We start from the raw sequence: 23574 nt of genomic DNA, 5'->3' as shown, positions 1-23574 counted from the left end.
AGACCGGGAGTCCCCCCTCCGCTCGCAGGCCCCTCCCAGACACGCGTGAGAGTGGGCATCCGCGAGCCGATCCGGAGCTCAGAGAAGAGCATCGGTTGCGCGGGACCGCAGGAGCGTGGCTGCATCCCGGGAGGACCGGAGAGAGAGAGAGAGAGAGAGACGCCACCGCGGGACTGGAGTCGTGCTCGGGTATTGGATTATTTCACAGGCCGTGCGTAAAACGCATCTGGTACTTGAGCGCGGTGTCACATTAGATCGTATACAACGCGTTTTAAAATGCAAGACTTGATATTAGATATGAACAAACGGGCTTGTTAGCGACTGAATATAATGTTTATCGCGAGAGGTTAATCTTGCCACCTGACGGGACGCGTGCGCGGAGCCGAAGAAACACGGTTTTATTCGTGAATGTTTTAGCCACGATATACATATTTACATATGTTTAAGCCCCATGTGGTAAATGATGTCGTACCGCATCTATTCGGTTCATTCAGGCAAAATAAATCCGAATTACCAGACTTTTTACCGCACATCGTGTATTAGCTGCATGTCCATGCCTTGAGTTTCTTATTAACACAATATGTTAAGTTTAACAAATTGGTTTTATGAGAGTGTGCAGCTCTTTAAAAACGTGCTTACCCCAAAACGACTTGGTGTATACAACTGCACGAGCCAATGTTTGCATCTCAATCGTTAAACGTTGTGAATCAGTGCAGTACATATTTAGAAACTGTGAAGGATCCAGAAATGCGTTTACACACAATCCGATTTTCCTTTCAAATGGTTAAAAGTAATTCTAGAAATATTTGGTGGGTGACATGACATAGGCTACTACAGTATCCGTGAGGTGGCTGCAGTGACGCGATTGGGATACCCTGAAATGGTATAATGGTGATGTGATGGTGGGTGGGGGGTTCATCATCAATTTCTTTGCCAGCTAGTGCAACTCCCATTTTTTTTTCTCTTTCTCTCTGGCTCTTATTTTTTACTGTTTACCTTTCCTCCTATTGCTGTAATGTGAGTTTCTGTGGTGCGCTATGTTGGACCTGTGGACCGTGGAATTTGGACAGCGCGGTGTATTTCTCTCTTGGGTCTCGCTCGTTTTTGTCTCCACTTCACACACATTAAGTGTAATGCCTAATAGAGCTGAGACCATAAACCACATCATTACATTAACACGCTTGTGAAGTTTTACGAGAAAGCGGTCCATAAATTGGGTGTGAGAGTCATGAGATCCCTGTCTATCTGTAAATTGATGGTGCCCCCACAAAATCAGCCTTTAGTTTGACACGAATATAGAAAAAGGTTCAATTCAGGTTGATTCCTCTAGTTTTGGCGCACTGAAGTATGAGTTCCGCGTGCAAGCATCAGCACTTCCAACCTGCTTCCTCACCTCAGGAGGTAGAGTGAAGCGAGAGAGTTTCTCAGTATGGTGGTCTCACTGATGTCATGATTCAGTTAGGGTTTGAGGCCAGGCACCATCTGCCATGGTGGCTGTCCAACTACAGCGTTTTTGGGTTCCTCGGGAGCTCTACTCAAGTGTGCAATCCAGTTTACAGTACTGCAGTTTTTCTAGTAGCAAACTAGCCCTTAGTCACGTGTCCACAAGTTCTCAGTCAACACTGCGAGATGTGGAAGCATTTTAATGCCCATTTTAATTTTGATGTGTCTATATTTATTACATGCCATTTAATTTTTATGGTCATTATCATCGGCATTTAATGAGATTACCAAAATATGGACACCAGAAAGAGAGGATTCGTCCCACGTTTGCTAACTTGATATTGTTATAATAGAGTACATTTACAGCAGACTCTTTTATCCAAAGCGACTTACATTGCATGATATAATACATTTTTGTTTCTGAGTATGTGCAACACCTGGAATCGAACCCATGACCTTGGCGTTACTAGCGCCATGCTCTAACCACTGAGCTACAGGAAAGCCTATAAAAGTGAACTGCATTTCAAAGCAGCTGCAAGCAGAACTTTGTCCGTACAGTGACATAATTTGGAGGTTTCTGTCATTAGTGCAGAGAACGGACGGAAAGACATAATTAATCATTCTGAAGGTCTGGAAATGGAGATGAATAATTCACAGCAGCTCTGCTCCACTCTCCAAAGCAGCCACTGAGAGAACTGTGATTGACAAACCGCCTGTGCGTTTCATAGTACATGCTAAAGATGGCTAAATAGATCCTTTCCACCGATTTCTGTTGAATTTACCAGATGCTATGTGTTGTCAATAGATTTTGGTTAAAGACGTTTTTAAGTATCCTTCATTTGAATAGCACGTATAGACTCATTCAGTCGAAAAAAGATATTCCGCAGGATACAACACACTTATCCCAGCAGCTATTGCTCTTACAGTACCAGCCTCTGGAATGGATAAAATCTTGATGTTTCAATTCGTTTCAATTCAAAGAACAGCACAGAGTCGCGGTGACTTCGCTCCTAATGTTCTGCAGGAATCGGTCCTATAGGGGAACCTCATTGTCAAATCCTGCAGGCAGAAAGAAAATGTCGTAAAGATTACCTAGACCTGAGGGCTATGCTCTTTGTGATCTCTGTAGGAAACCAGTTTTGTCAAGTCTAAATGCATTTATTTGATTTGATATTCTTCTGTCCTGTGGAGTCTTTGCCCCAGGTGTTAGGTGTAAGCTTGGCTTCAGATGACATGGTCTTTTCCCTAAACATTTGATGCATATCGCACAAAAAACTGAAAAAGACTCGCTTGACTTAGCGTAGCAAGCTCTGCTTTGACTTACTTTTTTGTTCTTTTTACAATTCTCTACATAGTTTCTACAGTTTTGCTCCATTTTCTATTGGCAGGTATTTATAGAAAGAGCCTCGCTATACTTTTCTTAAATATTGGTCTTTTATTGGGTTATAAAATATAGATCCGATCGATCGCTTTACAAGTCAGTGTGTGGTTTTTGGATACCACAAATAAAGCTGCACTTGACGGTCTGGCATTGGAAAATCATGCACGCAAACACATTCCTGCACCAGAATGTGGAGAGAACATCACCAGAGTTGACACGAGCAGAGGGCCTTGTACTGTGTCTGTGCTACCATGTCTTCCTTTGCCAACTCTCTCAGTCCATCTCTTTCTGCTGTGTCTCTGTGTGCCACAGCTGCAGGCTGAAGGATGTTCTCCTCTGTGAAGGCCTATGAGGGGCAGCATTACTCCACTCTCAAGAGGCAGTGTCAACAGAGTGGAACGCTGTTTGAGGACCCACTGTTCCCAGCTGTGGACGACTCACTCTTCTACCAGGGGAACAGGATCGGCCATGTACACTGGAAAAGACCCGCGGTCAGTGCTCAGAACATATACTTTTACATGTATTCATTTAGCAGATGACAAAGCACTGCAATATCAAATAGCCCAGGTTTTCTTGTGTCAGCGATAGCAATGGGACATAGGGTATTTAGGCAGCAAAGTTATTATAGTTTCCTTTTTTCTTTCTTTAGTAGTTTTATTAATCTATTGGCCCTGGACCAAAAAAAAAACAGTCATAAGTAGCACTGGTATATTTGTAGCAATAGCCAACAAAACAAAATGATTGATTTTTCTTTTATGCCAAAAATCATTAGGATATTAAGTAAAGATCATGTTCCATAAAGATATTTGGTACATTTCTTACCGTAAATATATCAAAACTTTATTTTTGTGAGTGGATGCAGTAAAATCGAGAACAAAAATGACTGGAAACACGCTCGCTGCTGCCTGCTCATTGGGAATTACCCACTCAAGTTTGGTTTTTATGTAAAGCTTGGAATTTTCGCTTTCGGTTTCATCTACTCTCCACAACGTCATTACAGCGGTAAGCAAATAGTGTTAAAACAAACCTGTTTCTTCTTAGCGACGGCCTGCTACCACACCTCTGGTGGACAACTTTAAAGGCGATTTTCTCAATTTTTAGATTTTTTCCACACTCAGATTACAGATTTTCAAAGAGTTGTATCTCGGCCAAATAGTGTCCTATCCTAACAAACCATAAATCAATGGAAAGCTTATTTATTCAGAGGATGTATACATCTCAATTTCAATTCTCAATATTTTTGTCTTTTGTCATTTAATTATTTGTCTATATTGCTATAAGTTTATTTTATTTCAGTTTTAGTTTCGTTTTATTTTAATTTTAGTGCTTCAACTTTATTTGATTTTATTGCTAAAGCAACATTTATCATTTTCTTTTTGTTTGTTTTCTAAAAAAATATTTAGGCCGATATTTTATTTGATTTCAATAAACAGACATGTAAACTATAATAACATTGTTACACAGGTCCAGGAGGCAACTGGGATTTTGGTTTTGCTTGTTAAATCTATAAACAGAATGGTTATGATAATGCACCATTAATCTTACATGGGCTGGTTGCTGGCAGAGAATTTGAGAACACGCCATCCGCTGCATAGATGTGGTGAAAAGGACTCTTACTTGATAAATATCTCAAAGCTGATCAGTAAAATATTGTTGCTAATCAGTCATCATCAGTTTCATCGATAATTTGTTTTGCTGCCAAGCCAAGGCTGAAGGGAAGGTCAGCCTTCATTCATCGGTCATAGAGGTCTGAAATCCATCACTTGATGGCACTGAAACTGCAAAACTAAATAACAGTTTTTGTTTGTTTTGTAATTCACAATGTACAGAACACATAATACACAAACCACATGTGCAAAATGATGTGTACAGCCAGATACCAAATGCATACTGTATGTGCTTGTTGAACATTAAATTTCAAAACCTATGGCCGAACACCATTCTACTATAAAAAAGACTGCATGCCTGGTGGTCACATCAGATTTCTGCAGAACCTCATTGGTTCCATTGAAACAGATAAAACAGATCTTGATCATTTAATGCACTTCATTAGCTGTGAGTGCTTCATGAATGGAACTCCATTGTGAATTAATGACACATCTCAGCTTCTTAAAACAAGTTGCTCTATAACATTTAGAATCCTGTGGTCAAAAAATAGAGGGATGCTGAGAATGTGATACCTCCCCCCTGTGCTTGTCTTGCCCAGGGGCATACTAAGTGTCAAGCCTGTCCAAGTCAATTATTCCTTCCTCTCTGCCTCATCTCTGCTGGAATGACGCCCGACCTAGAGTCCTACCCACACAGGCGTTTAGTCAAACACAACAGTGATATGTTCCAGTCCAGGGCGTTTGAATTGCACCCACAGCAGCTCCTGTCACCATTAATCCAGGCTATAATTGAGGCAGTAACTACAATTGTTTCTATCTGTACGGCGGTTCAACGCTGCTAAGCTAAAATCTCTACCCTAATAATGATGGCAGACCCAGAGCAGCGGGGAGTGTAGGAATAGGGATCAAGTGTTAACTGTGGTATGACATTCATTGTTTCCTAATGAAAACCAAAGACTGAATTATCATGCTCAGGATGTTTCTGCATCTCAATGTCTGCTTTTTAGAATCCATAAAGTAATGAAGTAGTGAAGACAGGGTCAGGCTTTTGAGGTTTGATGAGGTTGTTTTCATCTGCCTTTGAGTTTTCTTTAAGTAATGACAAGTCCAATGTGTGTCTTTATCTCAAGCCACCTGCCTTTCATCCTATTTATTTTTAGTCTTTTTTTTCATTTGCATTCAAAGTATGGTTTGGAGAGGACCGATGAGAGTAAAAGAGAGGATGGAATTGGGAAATGTTGCAAGCAAGAATTAAACCTATGTTACCCATATAAGCATCATGTACCATGCACTTTAGCCCTATCCTATATCAGTTTGTTTTTCTTGTTTAAAGCTTTGATTGATTTTTGTATCTAATATTAGAATTTTAAAGTAATAATTAATGTAATGTAATCTTTTTAAATAATATATATATATTAATCGTTCTTAAAAAATGTCTACTTTTTGTTACACAGAAGGGTGAGATTATGCAAAAAAATAATTGATATTAACAAGATGTAGCACTGCTTATTATAAAAGGGAAAAGGCATTGCTCAATATGGCTGCACTAATGAAGGAAGCCGGTAAAAAGAGCCAATCGTCAATTAAAACTGACGATTCTATGAGGAGGGGCTTGCCATTGCCAACCTGGCTATAGTGATCTCGAAAAAAAAAGCTTTTTTACCAAGTTTGCTGAAGAAATAAAACGTATTTTGTCACGGTTTATTGTTGGTTGTAAATGTGATTTTAGCCAGCGATCTTAGCAATCTGTCATCCTCTAGACACAAACTTTAGTCTCGCTTGACTTAAAAAGCTGCGTTTCAATAATGTCAAGTGCCCCGACTTCCCTAAACGGGCTTTGATAAACAACAGAAGTTTTATTTTTTGGTGAACTATCACTTTAAATCAATGAGGAGAGTAATGGTTGAGGACCTTGACATGTTTGTTGTCCCTGAACTGTAAGAATAAATGCTTCTGACTTGCTTGCTAGACGGGTATGAAGACGTCGCCACAAATCAGACTGACTAATGTGCATGCTATTAGTAGCTTTAATGCAGTTCACCACAGCTGCTTCATATTTCTTTGTTTTTCTCCCCTTTGGGCCATCGCTCCTACTTTTTTAACCACGTATCATCCTAACTCCATTAACCACCTCCACCCTCCACTCTCCCACATCTTTCTCTCCTTTCCTGCCATTTGTTGTCACCTCTGCTCTCTGCTTCGAAGAAAAGAAAGGCTGTATTTTATGAGTGACTCAAAAATGGGCAATAGATAGTCATTTATCCATCCTGCGAGCTCACTGGTGTCTTGACTAAGTAGAGTTTGTTTTCATTGCGTCTGTGACTGCTCTGGCAGTCCTTTCATCTCAGGATGACATACTCAGTATGACTCGCACTAAAGTGTGTGTATAAGAGGTGTTGCAAATACATTAATCGCTGTTACAACAGAGGTTTGATTTGTGATGTAATGTGCTTGTGATTCATGCTTCTTGTACTAGACTAGAGATTATACAAATTAATTTAATTTGACACAGGGACAAAAAGTGTCTATTTACACTGAGTAAATGCTCCGCCCACCAATATGTGATTGGAATAGAGAAAGTGTAAGAACTACGCTGTTTCTAACAGTGACTCCAGTGGTGTAAGGTGTTAAATCTGTATAGCTTGGCATGGGAGGCTGGAGTTCTAATCTGCCTCTCGCTGAAAACACTCTTTAACCGTTATTTATTACCTTACTGATCATAAAGGCATTTGTTTTCAATAAAATTGATTTAAGACTTAAAATTCATTTGTATTCTAAGGGGCGGTTTCCCGGACTGGGTTTAAACCTAGTCCCAGACTAACTTAAATGTTAAAAATTTCTTGATCGAAAACAACTTGCAATGACATATCTTAAAATATATAAGTGTGATTATTGTGTCTCAATATGTACACCAGTAATGTCTTTTTGTAAATTATGTTTTTAAAAATGACTTAAACATTATAATTTGACTAAAACCTAGTCCTGGTTTAAAATAATCCCTGTCCGGGAAACTGCCCGATAAAGTTTAGGTTTAGGGTAAAATTAGGGGTAGGTGTAGGGCTTTAATATCTCAATAAATTGCCATCATTTTAATAATTTTTATAAATATAAAGATTTACACTCTAATTTACACCTAATATGAGGTGCAAATAGTAACGTTAAGTAAATCACATCTAACTACTATTTCTACTTAATCCAAAGAAAATACAGCTATTTTCGGTTAGTATAAATGGCATATCGCTAAAAAATGCTGCTATTTTCACTTAGTGTAAATATCCACTGCCATATTTAAAGGGATAGTTCACCCCCGAATGAAAACCCTGTCATCATTTATTACTCTGTGTGTTGTTCAAAACCTGAATAGGACTCTTTCTTCTGTGAAATGCAAAAGAAGATATTTTGAGAAATGTCTCAGTGGTTTTGTGTCCATACAATGAAAGTCAATGGGGGCAAGTGGGGTTTGGTTATCCATTCTTCAAGAAATCCTATTTAGTGTTCTGCAAAAAAAAGCAACTCATGCAGGTTTGGAATGAGATGAGTATTGTTTTTTCCCTCAACATTTTGCTCTTATGTCCTCAACATATCTGCCACTTTTAAAACAGTAACGCCGTTGGTGCCCTTCCCAGTTGAGTATAGGGTATAGTGATGCATGCTTGAAAAAAGATTGTGCCCATAAACTCCATACACATGCGAATGTACTGTATAAAAGACTTTAGCCCCAGGAGAGGTTTTGCCCCTTGGATGCCATTTCAGGCTGTGATTAAAAAGTGTGTGTGTGTTCACAGAGTTGGCTGGTGTTCTGAGCTATAACATAAATGACCTTGCTTTTTAATCTGTCAACTCTCCCATTTCCTCTCAACACCCATTTACACACACCCATTTACACACACGCACACACACGCACACACGCGCAGGCACACACACACACACACACACACACACACGCACGCACGCACACACACACACGCACACACACACACACACACACACACACGTACACACATGTTGGGTTTCCATGTTTTATGGGGACATTCCATAGACGCAATGGTTTTTATACCGTACAAACTGTATATCATATTCCCTACCCCTAACCCACCCCCTAAACCTAACAATCACAAAAAACTTCCTGCTCTTTTAGATTTTCAAAAAAGTTAATTCTGTATGATTTATAAGCTTGTTTCCTCATGGGGACAAAATAATGTCCCCTCAAGGACAAGGGTTTTGGATATTGCCATCTTTGTGGGGACATTTTGTCCCCATACCGTAGGGTTTACCCTTCCCACACACACACACACACCTACACACACGCACACACACACACACACACACGCACACCTACACACACACACAATACTCCATAATAGCTACCAACACACATGCACAAAGCTCTGTGCTGAAATCTCTGGCCTGAACAGAGCATTCACAGACCAACAATATCTGTTATTTCTCTTAATCACAGTCTTTGTCTCGGGATCCTTTGTTCCAGGGGACACAATAGACTTGTTGTTAAGATATTATGTCTGTGTCAAAGCTTTGAAGGTAATCACAAAAAATTCAGACACTAAACACTCTTGAGGTAAAGGCTGACGGATCACATACACTTTATTCCATAATGTAGTGAGCAGCTAAAGAAGTAATATGCTTTCATGATGCTTGCATGTGGTCAAGTTCTAAGGCTGTATCATAAATATACAAAGACGATCCCATAATAGCACACATACATCTCAAAGACTTTTGATGTCTGCATTTACATCTTCAAGATGTATTTTTTGATTGTTTGCTCATCTGCAATACGTCTCTAAGATGTTTCCTGACAGATGTCATATAGAGAATTAGAGGATGTCTGTAAAACGTTCATAATCTAGATTGATAATCTAAAATATTCTTCTGATGTTTTTGCACAGCGACGTTTTCTTTCCACATCTGCAATACGTCTCTGAGACATCTGCTGTCAGATGTCATAAAGACATCTTGAAGATGTCTGTAAGATGTTTATGATTTAGAATGTATGTAAAACTTCTTTTTGTACCAGATGTTTTTTACACAGCAGATGTTTTCCAGATCTCTAGCAGACATCTTACAAATGTACAGTACCTGTGCTATCTGGGTAGGCGAGAAATGAGAGAAATTTTGATTCTAAATATATTTATATGTTAGTTAGTAACAAAACCATTCTTTTACCCAGTGTATTTTTTGCGTATTTGAGCACTTAGCCGTTACTTTATCAATATACGACCGTATTGAAATGAGTTATTACGAGTATCAAGTGCTTTATGATGTACAGAGTGTCTATATGTTCCACATCAGTCTCGTCTGAGGTTTCATTGAAGACAGCAGTAGATAGACCAGTGTTTTATTGATTGATCTGTTCTCAGAAAGCTTTCGAAAGTAGATATGCTAGATTCATTGCTGCTCACTTGTTGATCAAATATCAGAATCTAAAAGCACTGTCAGAGCTAAGAAGCATGCAATCATTCAATTTGGACTTGTATTTATTCAGTTCAATGGAACTTAAAATGGCGTTGCATTTGTTCACCGAGGACAGCACCTTTCGCCAATTCTCCATACCGAACCGAATTTGTATTCTTGTTAGTTTCAATCAAACTTCGACCAAATAACTTTCTATAATGAATGAAGCTGGTAATATCAAGTGTGATGGAAAGTGTGTCGTGCCTTGAGATTGTTTTTTTGTTTGTGGTGTGCTGCATATAAAGCTTGATACTTGAGTTTCATTGTCCTCTCGTAAGGGTTTCTTGGCTCTTGAATACATTGTCTCCTGCGATGTGTGGTGCATGTTTAGCCTCATGAATTTGACATCATCTGAATTTGACATCATCGTTTGAGTGAGTTGTCAGGAGGATGAGAGAGACAGCCGGTCAGATAGCAGAATGTGAGAGTTAAGAGAATATTTGATCCTGGTTAACCCTTGACATCTTTCCAAAATCCCACCCTAAGCCTTTTTGAGTCTTCTTATAAATTGATCACTAGTACAACTATTTATTTATTTACAGAGGCTCTGACTGTCACAGAGTCAGGTGTAATATGTCAGAACATCTTATTCTTGTCATGTAATGGGAATATTTTCAGAGTGTCACTCCGCTTAAAAAATCCCTTCAACGGTTTGGTATGTGCGTTCAGAATGGCTTATAAAAGCTTTCAGTCTTTTCTAGGGCTCATTTGCGATGGATCCTCGGAGAGATTGCGAACACTAAGGCTAAATGAGCTATAGCCTGTGAGTCTGCTGTTACACTCCATTCTGCCACAATGACTTTGCCTACTGTATGTCAGCTGTTTAAAGGGAATCAGAATCTCTCTCTCTCTTTCTGTCAGTTTCCCTTGCTCGCTCTCTCCCTCCATGTGCTTTCTGGGATGTGTGTCCCTGCGGTTGAGATGGGGTCAGTGCAGAGGTGTGCAAGATGTTGTCAGAGCAGCAGAGCGCTTTAAGATTTATTACAGCTTTCAGTACTGCACTGTTTCAGCCAACTGTAAAACGTTATTAAATTAATTTAAGAGCCATGCCCTGCTTCTGTTTACTTTTATTGTTTAAGTTATGTTTTTGTAACATGGTAACACTAGGATATTCTTTGGAATACCTAATAATCCAGCAACATATGCGATTACCATGGTATTAGCATCACCTTCTTGTAAGTATTATTGGATGACAATGGCATCTAGTAGTTATGTCTATAGGTCATGTATACCAGATACGTGTTTTTCTGTATGCGTTCTTCTTGCCGTTAGGAGGTATTTTATATTCTTTGCTTGGCTTCATCTCAGACCATTTCATGCTGGCAGTGAAGCTTTGTTTTCTTACCCCAGGTGCATGTTCGCTATTCACACCATTCCTCTAGTTTCTCACCAATATTCACTCTAATTTCTCTCTCTCTCTGTCTCCATCAGGAACTGTGCGATGATCCTCACTTGTTTGTGGATGGGATCAGTGCCCATGACCTGCACCAAGGGCAGCTGGGAAACTGCTGGTTCGTGGCGGCTTGCTCTAGCTTGGCTTCGCGAGAGTCACTGTGGCAGAAAGTAAGTGTGTATATCTATCCGATGTTCCCTCTAAGGTTTGCACCTCTGATGTTGATCCTACACAGACTAAAAAATAAATCAGCGAAAATATATGTGTGGAAAAGTATACGTTAAGATTTTGTATCCTTGTATGAGGTCTTTTCCCTCTGCCTGGGAATAAATTTCCTCTTCCCTAGAAACACACATCATCATGAAGGACTGACTCATGGGGCTTTCCTATGTGACTCCTCTCTCCCGTCCTGTAATTTGTTTTGCTGACAAGCTCAGCATTTATAAATGAGGATCTGGGCTACTGTCCATGTCCGGTATCTCTCCAACACTTTTCATTCCAACATATCGCAACATCCACACACCTACCCCAATGTGTATATGAACTTGTGATATTTCCCAGAAAATGAATGAAATGTACTTAAATTTCAAAATATGGATCTATTGCTGTATTACTTTATTTAGGGTCTTTATGTAAATGCATAATAATAATGAGAACAGGCGTAATTGTCCTTAACATAATGTCACAGTGCAAACATTAAATAAAGGCAGACTTTCTGTATGCCAAATCAAATTTTTAAACATTCAATGACAGGTTTTGTTATATTCACTGTATTACAGTATATTCATTAGTTTCACTTTTTTAGTAGTATTTTAATCCGGATTGGTGGTTTAACACCATTATAGCTTCATTACATTTTGTCAAAAATCTTGAAAAACCAAGTTATTGGTATTTAAGTTTTAGCTTCAAACCTACTAAATGCATGACTAAACCAAAATTATAACTAGGTTCACAGACAGGTTCGAGAAGCAGGCATCCAGATCTGTGTAGTAGCTACAATGGTGATGCGATCCGGGGTGGACATGCAGATGTTCCAGCGTACAAAATGTGGGGTCTGTTCGGACAAGTCTAGGCGATTGATGTGCCTGTTAAACCTCAGAAGCTGCCCTCCACCCTACCTTTTTTGGCCCATTTGTTAGCGAGACTGCATTCACAGACACAGGGTTGAACGTCAGCTCAATAGAAATGTTCAAGATGAGGATGTTGTTAAACCTGACAGCTGAGGGCTTCTTGCACGGGTTCCTTGATATTTCTTGTCGTCTGAACTGTCTGGTTGAATTAAGGCTTGTTATCCACAGTCTGACCTTCTCACCTGGCTTTGTGCTGATGTGTTCTGCAGTGTGAGTCCTCACTCTCTGAGAGCACCTTGTTTCACAGCCGGGGTTTCTGTTTAGGTGACTTGTTGCTCGTAGCAAACATTAATGATAAGATGATGGTTTGCCCAAGAGGAAATCTAAGACAGCATTCACCTGTTGGCTGAAGACAATTCTGTTAGAGGTGAACAGAGCTGTGGGCCGGCGTGTCACATCACCCCGTGCCTGAGCAGAGATAATGGACCTGCTCCTCTTGGAACAATTACCACAGAGGTGTACTTGAAATCTAATCTCTGCGCTGTCCCAGAGGACTCTGTCAAGATGAAAGAGATTTAGTTCTCCCATACAGCGTCCAAATCACCCCAGTGTCCTACCAACAGCAGTCTTTGACATTCAGCAAAAGACCTGCCGTGCAGGAATGTATAGGTCAGCTTTTTACTCCTGCATTTGTGAACATTTAAAAGTATAGCACTGCCCTGAACATGATCGATTCGAAATGACACTAAACAATATTATGCTCTTACAAGGTTGCTATTTTGTTGCTCTCCTTGCAATTTACACATTTGAAGCCATGCCACAAACACTCAGCAATGGGTTTTTCAGTAGATAATGATTTTGAAACGCTTTGAAATGTTTCGTTCCCTTTAGCTAACAGAACCTGTATTTTACTGTAAGGTTACTTTCAGTTTATATTGTATTTTTTCCTGTGTCTCTTTCTAGGTTATCCCAGACTGGAAAGAACAGGAATGGGATACTGAGAGGGCAGACTCCTATGCTGGAATATTCCACTTCCGCTTCTGGCGGTTTGGGGAATGGGTGGATGTGGTGATAGATGACCGTCTCCCCACCGTGGACAACCAGCTGGTGTACTGCCATTCAAATGACAGCAATGAGTTCTGGAGTGCCCTTGTGGAAAAAGCATATGCCAAGTAAGCAGTTCGTCTATTAGACTTTTGTGAATACACAGAAACATACACCAAACACATGTAGCACTATAAACATGTAACAAATACCTTCTATGTTAAGATAATATAATAAATATAATATACTGTAGTAATGGCAAGTTCTTTTTTTATGCCTGTGAAGAGTTTATGGTTGCTATGAAGCGCTAGATGGTGGAAACACAGCTGATGCTTTAGTGGACTTTACTGGTGGAGTGTCGGAGCCTATGGACCTGTTGGAGGGCCAGTTTGCTCAGGATGAAGTTGCCAGGAACCAGCTGTTTGAGAGAGTGCTTAAGGTCCACAACAGAGATGGTCTCATCAGTTGCTCTATCAGGGTAAGGTGGATACCATACTGCTTTACAAAGTCTTTGAATATATTTCTATTTCTAAATCTTGTGAAATCTGCTGTCTACAATTTCCAGGGAATTTGCTGTATATGTTATTAGTTAGAATGTGAAACACGTCCGTCAAAGTTTGTATTCAGACACAATTCCATATGTTAATACATCCATCCATCATTTTTTCTCTGCCTTTCTTTTCTTTCACAAAAATGTTACTTCCTAGACTTGATTGTGTGACTTGCTTATCAATAAGCAGTAAGCTTTCAGCCATAGTCACAAAACATTTTGGAATATCTTCTGAAATAATAATAATAATAATGAATAGGGCTGTCAAACGATTCGTCGGGATTAATCACATCCATAATAAAAGTGGTGTTTACATAATATATGCCTGTGTACTGTACATATTAATTTTGTATTCAAAAGCATACACATACATGTGTATATACTGTATATATATATATATATATATACTGTATATAGGAAATATTTAGATGCATTTATTTATATTTAACAATAATTGAAATTATGTGTAAACGTTTATTAATTTTTCTATTTAATATTTTTCTTAAACATATTGATGTAGGCCTATGTGTTTATAAATACAAAATTAATATGCACAGCTCACAGATATATATTATGTAAACACAAACTCTTATTCTGGATGCGATTAATTGCAATTAATCATTTGACAGCCCTAAATAATAAAAATAATAATAGGCTCGTAATAACAACTATTATTATTATGCTGATTATGATTATTAAAATACTTTATTTTAATATGCCTTTTAACATTCTCAAACACCTATCAGAGACCTACATTGTATATTAAGGGAATCCCTTTAAACAGCAGACTCCTACTGCAGATGTGGACCACACTGCTCTTTAATTCAAGCAAATTGTCTGGGGATCATAACAAAGACAGATGCATTAAGTTACATCATAAATCCACTGCTTGCGTTGGACCATTGTTCTAATGTGGAGGCCACATGAATAACTTTGCATTGGTTTAGAAAATGCTGCAATGGGCATGCCAAACAGTCCCTTATAAATCCACAGCTCAGCCTCTTCAACATTCCAGTGTAATTGCTCTCCATCCTTCCTCCCAACCTAATGGTGATTATGCTGACAGAATTATTCATGTTACACACGCCTGTGCGTATGGTCAGATTGATTCGAGCAGCTCTCTGCTCACTGGAGTGTGATAAATGGGCGTGGCTTGTCTTCCTGCTGATTAACATCACCAGATTTGACTTTACCATGAAATTGTCTGCGTTTTTCAAAATCGATAATTTACAAGCAAAGCATGCGTTTACATTTGATCAGGGCAATCGAATTAGGGTGCAATGCTGTTTGCTTATGCTTTTGGGAGCAATCTGGTGCAAGTAACTGGATTTTGACTTTGTGACAGGCGACCACTGTGGAGGATATGGAGGCTAGACTAGACTGTGGACTGGTTAAAGGCCATGCCTATGCAGTGACTGATGTTCGCAAGGTCCGCCTGGGACATGGCCTGCTGGCCTACTTCAAGTCAGAGAAGCTCCACATGATCCGCATGAGGAACCCCTGGGGGGAGAAAGAGTGGAGCGGACCCTGGAGTGATAGGTGAGTCTGCCCCCTCCTGGCTTAGAGGTCTTAAGGCATATTTTCGCCCCAAAATAATAATTTGAATAATTCTAAAATAAATAATATTTACACACCCTCATGTCATTCAAAACCTGTAAATGACTCTTTCTTCTGTCAAACTCAAAAGAAGATATTTTGAGAAATGTCTGCGGTTTTGTGTCCATTTAACGAAAGTCAATGGGATCCAATGTTGTTTGGTTTCGAACAAAAAAGGTCATACAGGTTTATAACATGAGGGTTAGTAAATGATGAAACAAATTTACTTTAGAAATATTTTGTATAATCTTTCCAAAAATTGCAAGCAGTAGTCACGTGTAGAATTGATTTATGTTCTCCACACACGGCCTGCAAAGTAGTTATATATCCTGAAAGACTAGAAAAAGCCATTTCTCTCTTTCCCTCTTGAGATGATTTCAGTATAAATAACACATATCCAAAGTGTCTGTTCTTATTGCCAGCTGGTGTAAAATTGAGACATCAAGCCAGGCAGGCTGGTGTAAAATAAGATGCTGTTTTGATTGAAATAGAGAGGTCTAAGGGTGTTCAGACATTCACCTCCTCTCATTTAAATAACTGCGCTCTTGTGTAATGTCTCTAAATATCCGCCACTGGAGGGAAGAGTGTGATATTAAAACGTGAAAGAATTCAATCTTGACGATCCTTTGCCTAGCTCTTACTTTCTTCTTCGGTCTGTTACAGTTATATTTGGTCTTTGAATTATTTACTGGCTAGCCAGAGAGATCATATTGGATTGAAGTAATTTTTCTTTGTATTTCTGCTTGATGAATTATTTATTCAGTGCTTGATTACAAATTTCTACTGTACTTTGTAAGCTGCTCCATTTCTGTCACGACATTCTAGAAAACTCATTTTCTGACGTGATGTTCACAGTGTGTAGGTGCTGGTGTGTGGTTTTCTCACAATGAGTGATTTTTTGTGTGTCATAGCTCAGAAGAGTGGAAGAAGGTGAGCAAGAGCGAGAGAGAGAAGCTGGGCGTCACTGTTCAGGATGATGGAGAGTTTTGGTGAGGGTCATTATTTGTGCTAATTATAATTGAATATTTTGTGCTATTCTTTTTCAAATCCTTCCATATTTGAAGATGTTTTTGTTTATTTCCAGGTTCAAATGAGTTAAAAATTGTTGTGTCCTTTTGGACCTCCTGTATCTTTCTCCATTTCTCATTCCATTCTGTTTCCCCATCGACTTTAAACCCCACCACCAGGATGAACTTTGAAGACTTCGCTCACTACTTTACCGACCTGATCCTGTGCCGGCTGATAAACACATCCTATTTGAGTATCCACAAGACCTGGGAGGAGGAGGTGATGAGGGGCTCTTGGATCCATCGAGACGACCCCCTCCGCAACCGCGCCGGAGGCTGTATTAACCATAAAGCCACATTTCTGCAAAACCCACAGGTCAGTGTGTCTGAGTACTGTATGTGTATTGAGTTGTAAAATGCTGTTTTGGCCAATTTGAATCTCAGGGTTTTTTGTCTGCAGTATGTTTTTGATGTGAGAAAAGTGGAAGACGAGGTGCTGATCTGCCTGCAGCAGAAGGAGCGCAGAGCTACTCCGAAAGAAGGGAAAGGAGAGAACTTGGCCATTGGATTTGACATCCATAGGGTACAGAATTACACACAGACAAATGCTTCAGACAATACCCAATTCCACACATAAATCCTGTTAAATCACCCTTTTTAACGAATTTACCATATCAGCTCTTCACACAATAAACAGCTTATTGTCTTTTATCCATATTGTTATCCATTTTTTTACCTTTTTGTTTACCTTTAAACAGCAGCTGTAACTAGGCTACTTATATCTACTCAAATAAGAAACTCTTTCATTTCAGCTCTTTTCTAATTTGGCTGTATCATTTAACATCATGTAACTCAGCACATTAACCTTACAACTGCCTCCTGAATATAGTAAGAAATTATGTAAAAATATAAAATTCAGAAATATGTGTATTTTACCCGTGCACTGATCAAGCCTTTTTTTCTGACCACTAGGTGGAGTTGAATAGGAAATACAGAATGCACTCAGCCCAGCAGAAGGTCGCCGGTTCAATCTACATCAACTCTCGCTGTGTGTTTCTAAGAAAAGAGCTAAAGGAGGGACGTTACGTCATCATCCCCACAACTTTTGACCCCTCTCAACAAGGAGAGTTCCTGCTCCGTGTCTTCACCGATGTGCCTTCAGACTGCAAGTAAAGTGGCTTCCAGCGATGACGAAATCTTTGATCTTTATGCGTTCTAAGTGTGAACCACCTCACGAATAGTGCCGGTTGTCTGTAGTCACCTCTGTTCTTGCCTATTTCCATTGATAGTTTCCGAGCAAAAATATGTTTGTTGATTGTGTTTTGACAGAGAGTTAACTCTGGACGAGCCTCCACAGACATGCTGGACGGGCATGTGTGGTTACCCTCAGCTGGTCACACAGGTGCATGTGTTAAGTGCCGAGGGTCTTCAGGGCCAAGACTCCAATGGAGGTATATATAGAGTACTATCACTATATAAGATGAATAGAGCAGAATGTATATTTGGAGTGACATCACATCAGTTACCTAAGATTTCAGGTGTTTAAACAGTTTGGGTTTTTTAGTGTAATTATTTTCTCTTAAAATACATTTTAAAAAAGACACGCTCTGACATCTGCACTGACTTTACAGTAGCAGCTACTATAGAGTATATTTCCTTCCCCTTTATAAAAATGTAAGCAATATAAATTATTGCTCTTATATATACGTAAGTGTCTGTATTTTGTGTCTTTTGTTTCATGTTAAATTGTAACTCATTTACTTGTAATAAATATAATATAACCGACAGATTTTTCTTCTTCAGCCTCTGACCCGTACGTGATCATTACATGTGAGGGGGAGAAAGTCCGCTCTCCCGTGCACAAAGACACACGCAGCCCAAGTTTTGACATAAAGGGAATTTTCTACCGCAAAAAGCCAAAAGAGGGCATTCACATCGAGGTAAGTTGGAAGTATGTAATAACATCTCTTCCTACTGTCATTTCCACCTAACTTTAAAGATCTCCTTCCCTTTACTGGTCATTCTGTTCCTCTTACCGTATTTCTGCTTTTCTGCTTTCTTTCTTCTGCTTGACGTCTTTTCTCTGGCTGTTCTGTGATGAACTCAGATCTACAATAAGAATGTCATTGTTGACACCTTCCTGGGTCAGGTGGCCCTCTTTAGTGACCCTAACGACCGGCAAGAGCAGCACACAGTCTACCTTAAAGACAAGGGCAGTCGCCAAGACAACAACCTTCCGGGCACGCTGACTGTGCGTGTTATCACCTGCACTACTTTAACCAACATTTGATCATTAACTAAACCTGACCTCACGCCACCTTTTCACACTCTCTGCCTAGGTTCCTCATCTACTTCTCACATTACCCACAATGCCTTGTGTGAGCCAGATTCGTTTTTTCTTGGTTTACCCAAAAAGTTTAATTATTTTATTATAGACCACTTTGGAAAATGGAAACAATGCTGGTCCAGAAAAACGTCCTGTTTCAGTGTTTTAACACTAAACAAACTTTTGAAGACAATACAATCAACAGAACATTTATAAACGAATTAAAATGTTAAACAAATATCTTTAAGATTTAATTATATAGGTAAAAAACTAAAATAAAAAATGAAACAGGAAGTCCTTCTACCTTCTTGTAAACCAGTGTTTACATCTTGCGAACTGGTCTTTAGTATTACCTTCATGCTGTTCCAAACATACATGCTGTTATTTTTTCCACAAGAGGTTAATTTAGAAGAATCTTTACACAGTATCTCCAAAAAATTGAAAATAAGCTTTATAAAATACCATGAAATTAGAGACTTGTGCACAATATACTGTAAGTCATTTCAATCTGTACAAAACATATTTAAAAAAATAAGTCACTATTCACTGATAATCTTTCCCTATATTGATCTGATAACTCAAGCATTGCATCATTGAATTGGCGAGATCTGAACAACCGATTCATTCCAATCTATGAGTCATTGTTCATTTCAAGCCGGTTCTTTTCACTGATGTGATTCACAAAGATTCAGAGTAAAGACTTACTTTATTTGGACTTGTTCTCCATACAAAACCTCAAAACCAGGAACATAACGTGCACATTCAGATTCATTTTGTGGTGCTTTTATAGTGCTTTGTTGTCTCTTCTGGTTGTCTGTGAAAAGATTCAGCAGCAATGTTTATTTTGTGTTCCATTTGAAACATAACAGCATCTGGACTTGTAACAACGTTAGGATTAGTAAATAATTTAATAACGTACATTTTACCTTTTAAAGCACCCACTCATGACCTGATCCTCTACTTAAGGGCTATGCATTGTATTTGCATGAGCAGCTGAAGGTGGTCTAAGGTAGACGTAGAACCTTTAAGAGTCCTAGTCTCATGATCGACCACAGTTTCACCTGCCAGGCCAACTCAGTGAAGTCACTGCTTTGGCTTATGTCACAATGTCTGTTTCCATCCCTCCTCCCGTAAACACGTTCAGTCATCACGTATCCAATCACTGTGCCCATTCACACAGTTTCTCTCAAGATGCGGAGTGACGTGGAGATCCACACGATTACATTGACCCTGTTGAATCTACAAACACGATTCCAGCCACCGCTGGGCCACACCCAGACGCATCTTTGGATTCTCTGCGTCACATTGCTTAGCAACAAGAGTCTGGAGCCTACTGGAACACGAGATGGGTTTTCCCAGTACCGGAGGGCCACCCAGACTATCTGCAGTGCTATTTTTACAGTGACGCATTGGGGATTGATCGACGTACTGTAATAACAATGCCGGTGTAGTTTGATGAGCATTTCACCTTTATCTTGCGGTTTGATTGAGTGTGGGTGCGTGTTAGGGTGACCAGATGTCCTGATAAAATCAGAGCAGTCCCATTTTTATGAGCCACGTCTTTTTGGACCGATAATTGGCTTTATTTTGATTGCTGAATGTTTGATGTGTTTTAGCTTTGGTTACAGCAGCTGGTGATGTGTAGTTGTGGAGTTTTTGATTCTTTGATACAATGATGGGAACTTCATACCCAACTGTTGCCCCCTCTTTACAACATCGAGAGGCAGTTTGAAAAATTGTCATGAGCCCACAAGACAAATTTTTCCGCCTTTGACATTATTTTTTATCATGGTCATCTTGTCACCCTGAGAGTGTGTGTGTGATCCAAAAGACCATTAGGAGTTTATGCATGTGTAAATCAAAGGGAAAACTTTATCAGTCTTAGCGGTGCCTATAGGATCAAGAGCAGATCTTTGGACCTGGCTTTACCTCACTCTTTCTCTGAGGATTGTGAGACTGTCAAAATAAGAGTTTGTCTGTCGTAATGACTTTCGATTCAGACTCCGGCCAAACAGCATGTGCCATTGTTTAAGAACTGCTGCACGATTCTCTTGGCTTTTCTTGATGATGATGAACTACATTTTAACTACAAACACACGGTGAATGTCATCACCAGTGTCGTTTCCAATGGCTACTTGTGCTGTTTCATCAGAAACTGCTTTTGAACTGTTTGTGCACTACAATGTCCTGTTTATGCTTCATGACAAGATTTCAATTACCATTTTTGGCAAGACATACAAGTCTACATCAGTATTTTTTTAATGGTTGGATATGTTTTAGCATCCTCAAAGGGCGTTGCCAGCATTTTAGAAGTGTGACAGAAATGTCAAGAGAACTTACACTTGAAATGCATTTCCAATGTGTCTTCTTTAACTTTTTTATTTGTTTTTTTGAAAGTCAGCTGCACTGAAAATCTTTTTTTGTTAATATTTTGTGTCACTTTGTTTTAAGTTATCTGTTTTAAGTTGTTTTTGTATTCTTTATTCAACTTTTTTCCGCTGTTGTTGCTGTTGTGAAAGCCAAAAGAAATAATGTTACCAGAAGCCTGTTTTTATTTTTTTTATATTTTGCATCAAAAAGTGTAGCATAAGAATCTCTAATGGTTATATAAAAAATGCTGTTGAGAAAAAGTTTCTGAGACTGAGCCACTAACCCAAAACGGTATGATAGACAATGCCTAGTCATAACTAGATAAAAGAGGGGGAGACATAAAAGGAGAAAGGGAGAGAGAGAAAGAGAGAAAGAGAGAGAGTGCTAGAAAGCTGCAATGCCAATCAGATGAACAGTGTTGAATGACAAAAAATATTTAAGAAACATTCATGCCAACCACATGTGGCCCACACTACTTGATTTTCTTTAGGGATGAGTGAAGCTTTTACTTTGACTATATTATATTTGTAAATAATTGAAATGAAGTTCTCAACCAAGACCCAGTCATTCTTTTACATCTCTTGTGCCTGGACAGGCCAGGTTATGATGGGTAAATAGGGGAGTTAAAAGAGGTATTTTATTTATAGTGTAATGAATTCAAACAATTCAGTTGCTTTTTTGGCTGGCCAGTTTTTGCTTTTTGGACAAAAGAGAAAGCAGCTGAATGAGTTAAAACAGCAGTAATAAATCCAACTAAATAAGCAAAAGTAGCCTTAAATCTATGGTTTCTTTTAAGCCTTGGAAGACAACTTTATTATTCCACCTTACTCTTTTCTTGTTTGTTTTTATCTGATGTTTATTCTATATGTATTTTTTGCTAATTTAGAACGCTGTGAGAGATGCCAACGCACCAGATTGAGCCATATGCATTTCCAGCTATATTTTCTCTCTATTTTGCCAAATTACAAGTTATAATAAGTGTTGAAGTTCTCATGCCTTTAATGCCAAACAAATTCAGTTTTTTTTTTATTTTATTCAGTTTCTTTGTTCTCTTTAATAATGTGTGAAAATTGTTTAATTTTCTGAAATCGAAAAAATCAAATAATCTGAAAACGTTAATCCAAATACTATGCATACTGCAGATTAAACTCCAGATTTCAAGCATTAGCAGCCTGAATTTGGATCTTAATGCTGCTGCCATGCAAGAGTAGGTTTACATTGTATTGTTTGTTTACACAGCAAAATTATTTTACGTCTCACACTGTTTGCATAGATAATGCAATGTATGAAAAACACACATTTGCACAGGTTTGTTGTAATCCCAAATTTACGAGTGCATAACTTTGCATAATGTTCCTTAATTACATGTTGTTTTTTAGGTTCTCCATGCATTATGGCATTAAAGTCTTTAAAGTGCTTGTAAACTCAAATTCTCTCGCAACCATTGATGTACGTGATCACATTGAATTGCATTACATGACTCATATTGTATGGTCACATTAAATGACATTTCCGGGTGTTTCTTGCAGCCTGTGATCAATGACATGGTGTAATTTGCTATAATGTGATCTACTGGCCTTGACTGCTGCATGTACTTTCATGTACCAGAGTGAACCTCTCTTTTCCAACATAAGCCGTCACAAATGCTTTCTCTAAGCATCTTGATAGAGTACAGCCTTAAGAACCAGTGAATGCTTGTGGAGAGAGTCAATTCTATCTCTCTTTGTCGTTTTTTTGACAAGGGTCATACATCCAGAGATTGAGCTTGTGATTTTTTCTGCTGATGTTGAACTTTAAACTGGCATATATATACATAAAAGGAGTATTCAAATATCTTGCATGGTATGATTCTATGAAACTTAGATGCTATTATCTTTATAATGAGTATCTTTTATCAGCATTTTATACACATTTGTTTACTGTTTTATATCTAGCCATTGAATCTTGTGTTTAGAAAAACAAACAAAGAAATGGACGGACAGACTGGCTGAAAAAAATATACTGCATCTTTATTGATTGTAGGATTTCTGTATCTTATCTCTGTTTAAATCTGTGTTTAATTTTGCGTGTATGTCTCTCTTGGGTTACACTGTGGTTATTTGATGTACTTATTTGAAGTACTCTTTTTCTTTTGTATTTTGTCAACTTGTGGCATGACTTTGAAATAAAAGATTGAAATTCTTGCTGCAGTTTCTTAATGAAAAGTTTCTCTGTTCATTTAACAGTGTTGTGACACTTAAAGGAACAGTTCGTCCAAAATAAAACATTTGTCATCATGTATTCACTTTTATGTTGTTTTAGGCCCGGAACAATGTTTT

General features: G+C 38.7%; 1 protein-coding gene across 3 annotated transcripts; it reads left to right on the top strand.

Moving 5' to 3' along the window:
- The first annotated feature begins 21 nt into the window (after positions 1 to 21).
- Positions 22 to 23432, top strand: capn5b (calpain 5b). 3 transcript variants are annotated; one of them, XM_057360931.1, is made up of 13 exons: positions 22 to 189; positions 3137 to 3315; positions 11332 to 11463; positions 13327 to 13535; positions 13693 to 13885; positions 15303 to 15496; positions 16465 to 16542; positions 16741 to 16936; positions 17021 to 17143; positions 17533 to 17729; positions 17890 to 18011; positions 18364 to 18511; positions 18668 to 23432. In XM_057360931.1, exons 2-13 carry the CDS (start codon positions 3151 to 3153, stop codon positions 18807 to 18809), a joined length of 1899 nt encoding a protein of 632 aa, XP_057216914.1. In that variant the 5' UTR covers positions 22 to 189; positions 3137 to 3150; the 3' UTR covers positions 18810 to 23432. The 3 variants fall into 3 exon arrangements, with proteins under 3 accessions (XP_057216914.1, XP_057216913.1, XP_057216912.1); XM_057360930.1 differs by having other exon boundaries at positions 23 to 211; positions 18364 to 18500; XM_057360929.1 differs by having other exon boundaries at positions 25 to 189; positions 18364 to 18500.
- Positions 23433 to 23574: the final 142 nt, after the last annotated feature.

The sequence above is a fragment of the Triplophysa rosa genome, linkage group LG19 (genome assembly GCF_024868665.1).
Source record: "Triplophysa rosa linkage group LG19, Trosa_1v2, whole genome shotgun sequence".
In the NCBI taxonomy this organism is placed as follows: Eukaryota; Metazoa; Chordata; class Actinopteri; order Cypriniformes; family Nemacheilidae; genus Triplophysa; species Triplophysa rosa.
The sequence above is the reverse complement of the archived record's forward strand: the minus strand, read 5'-3'. Positions and strand labels throughout refer to the sequence as shown.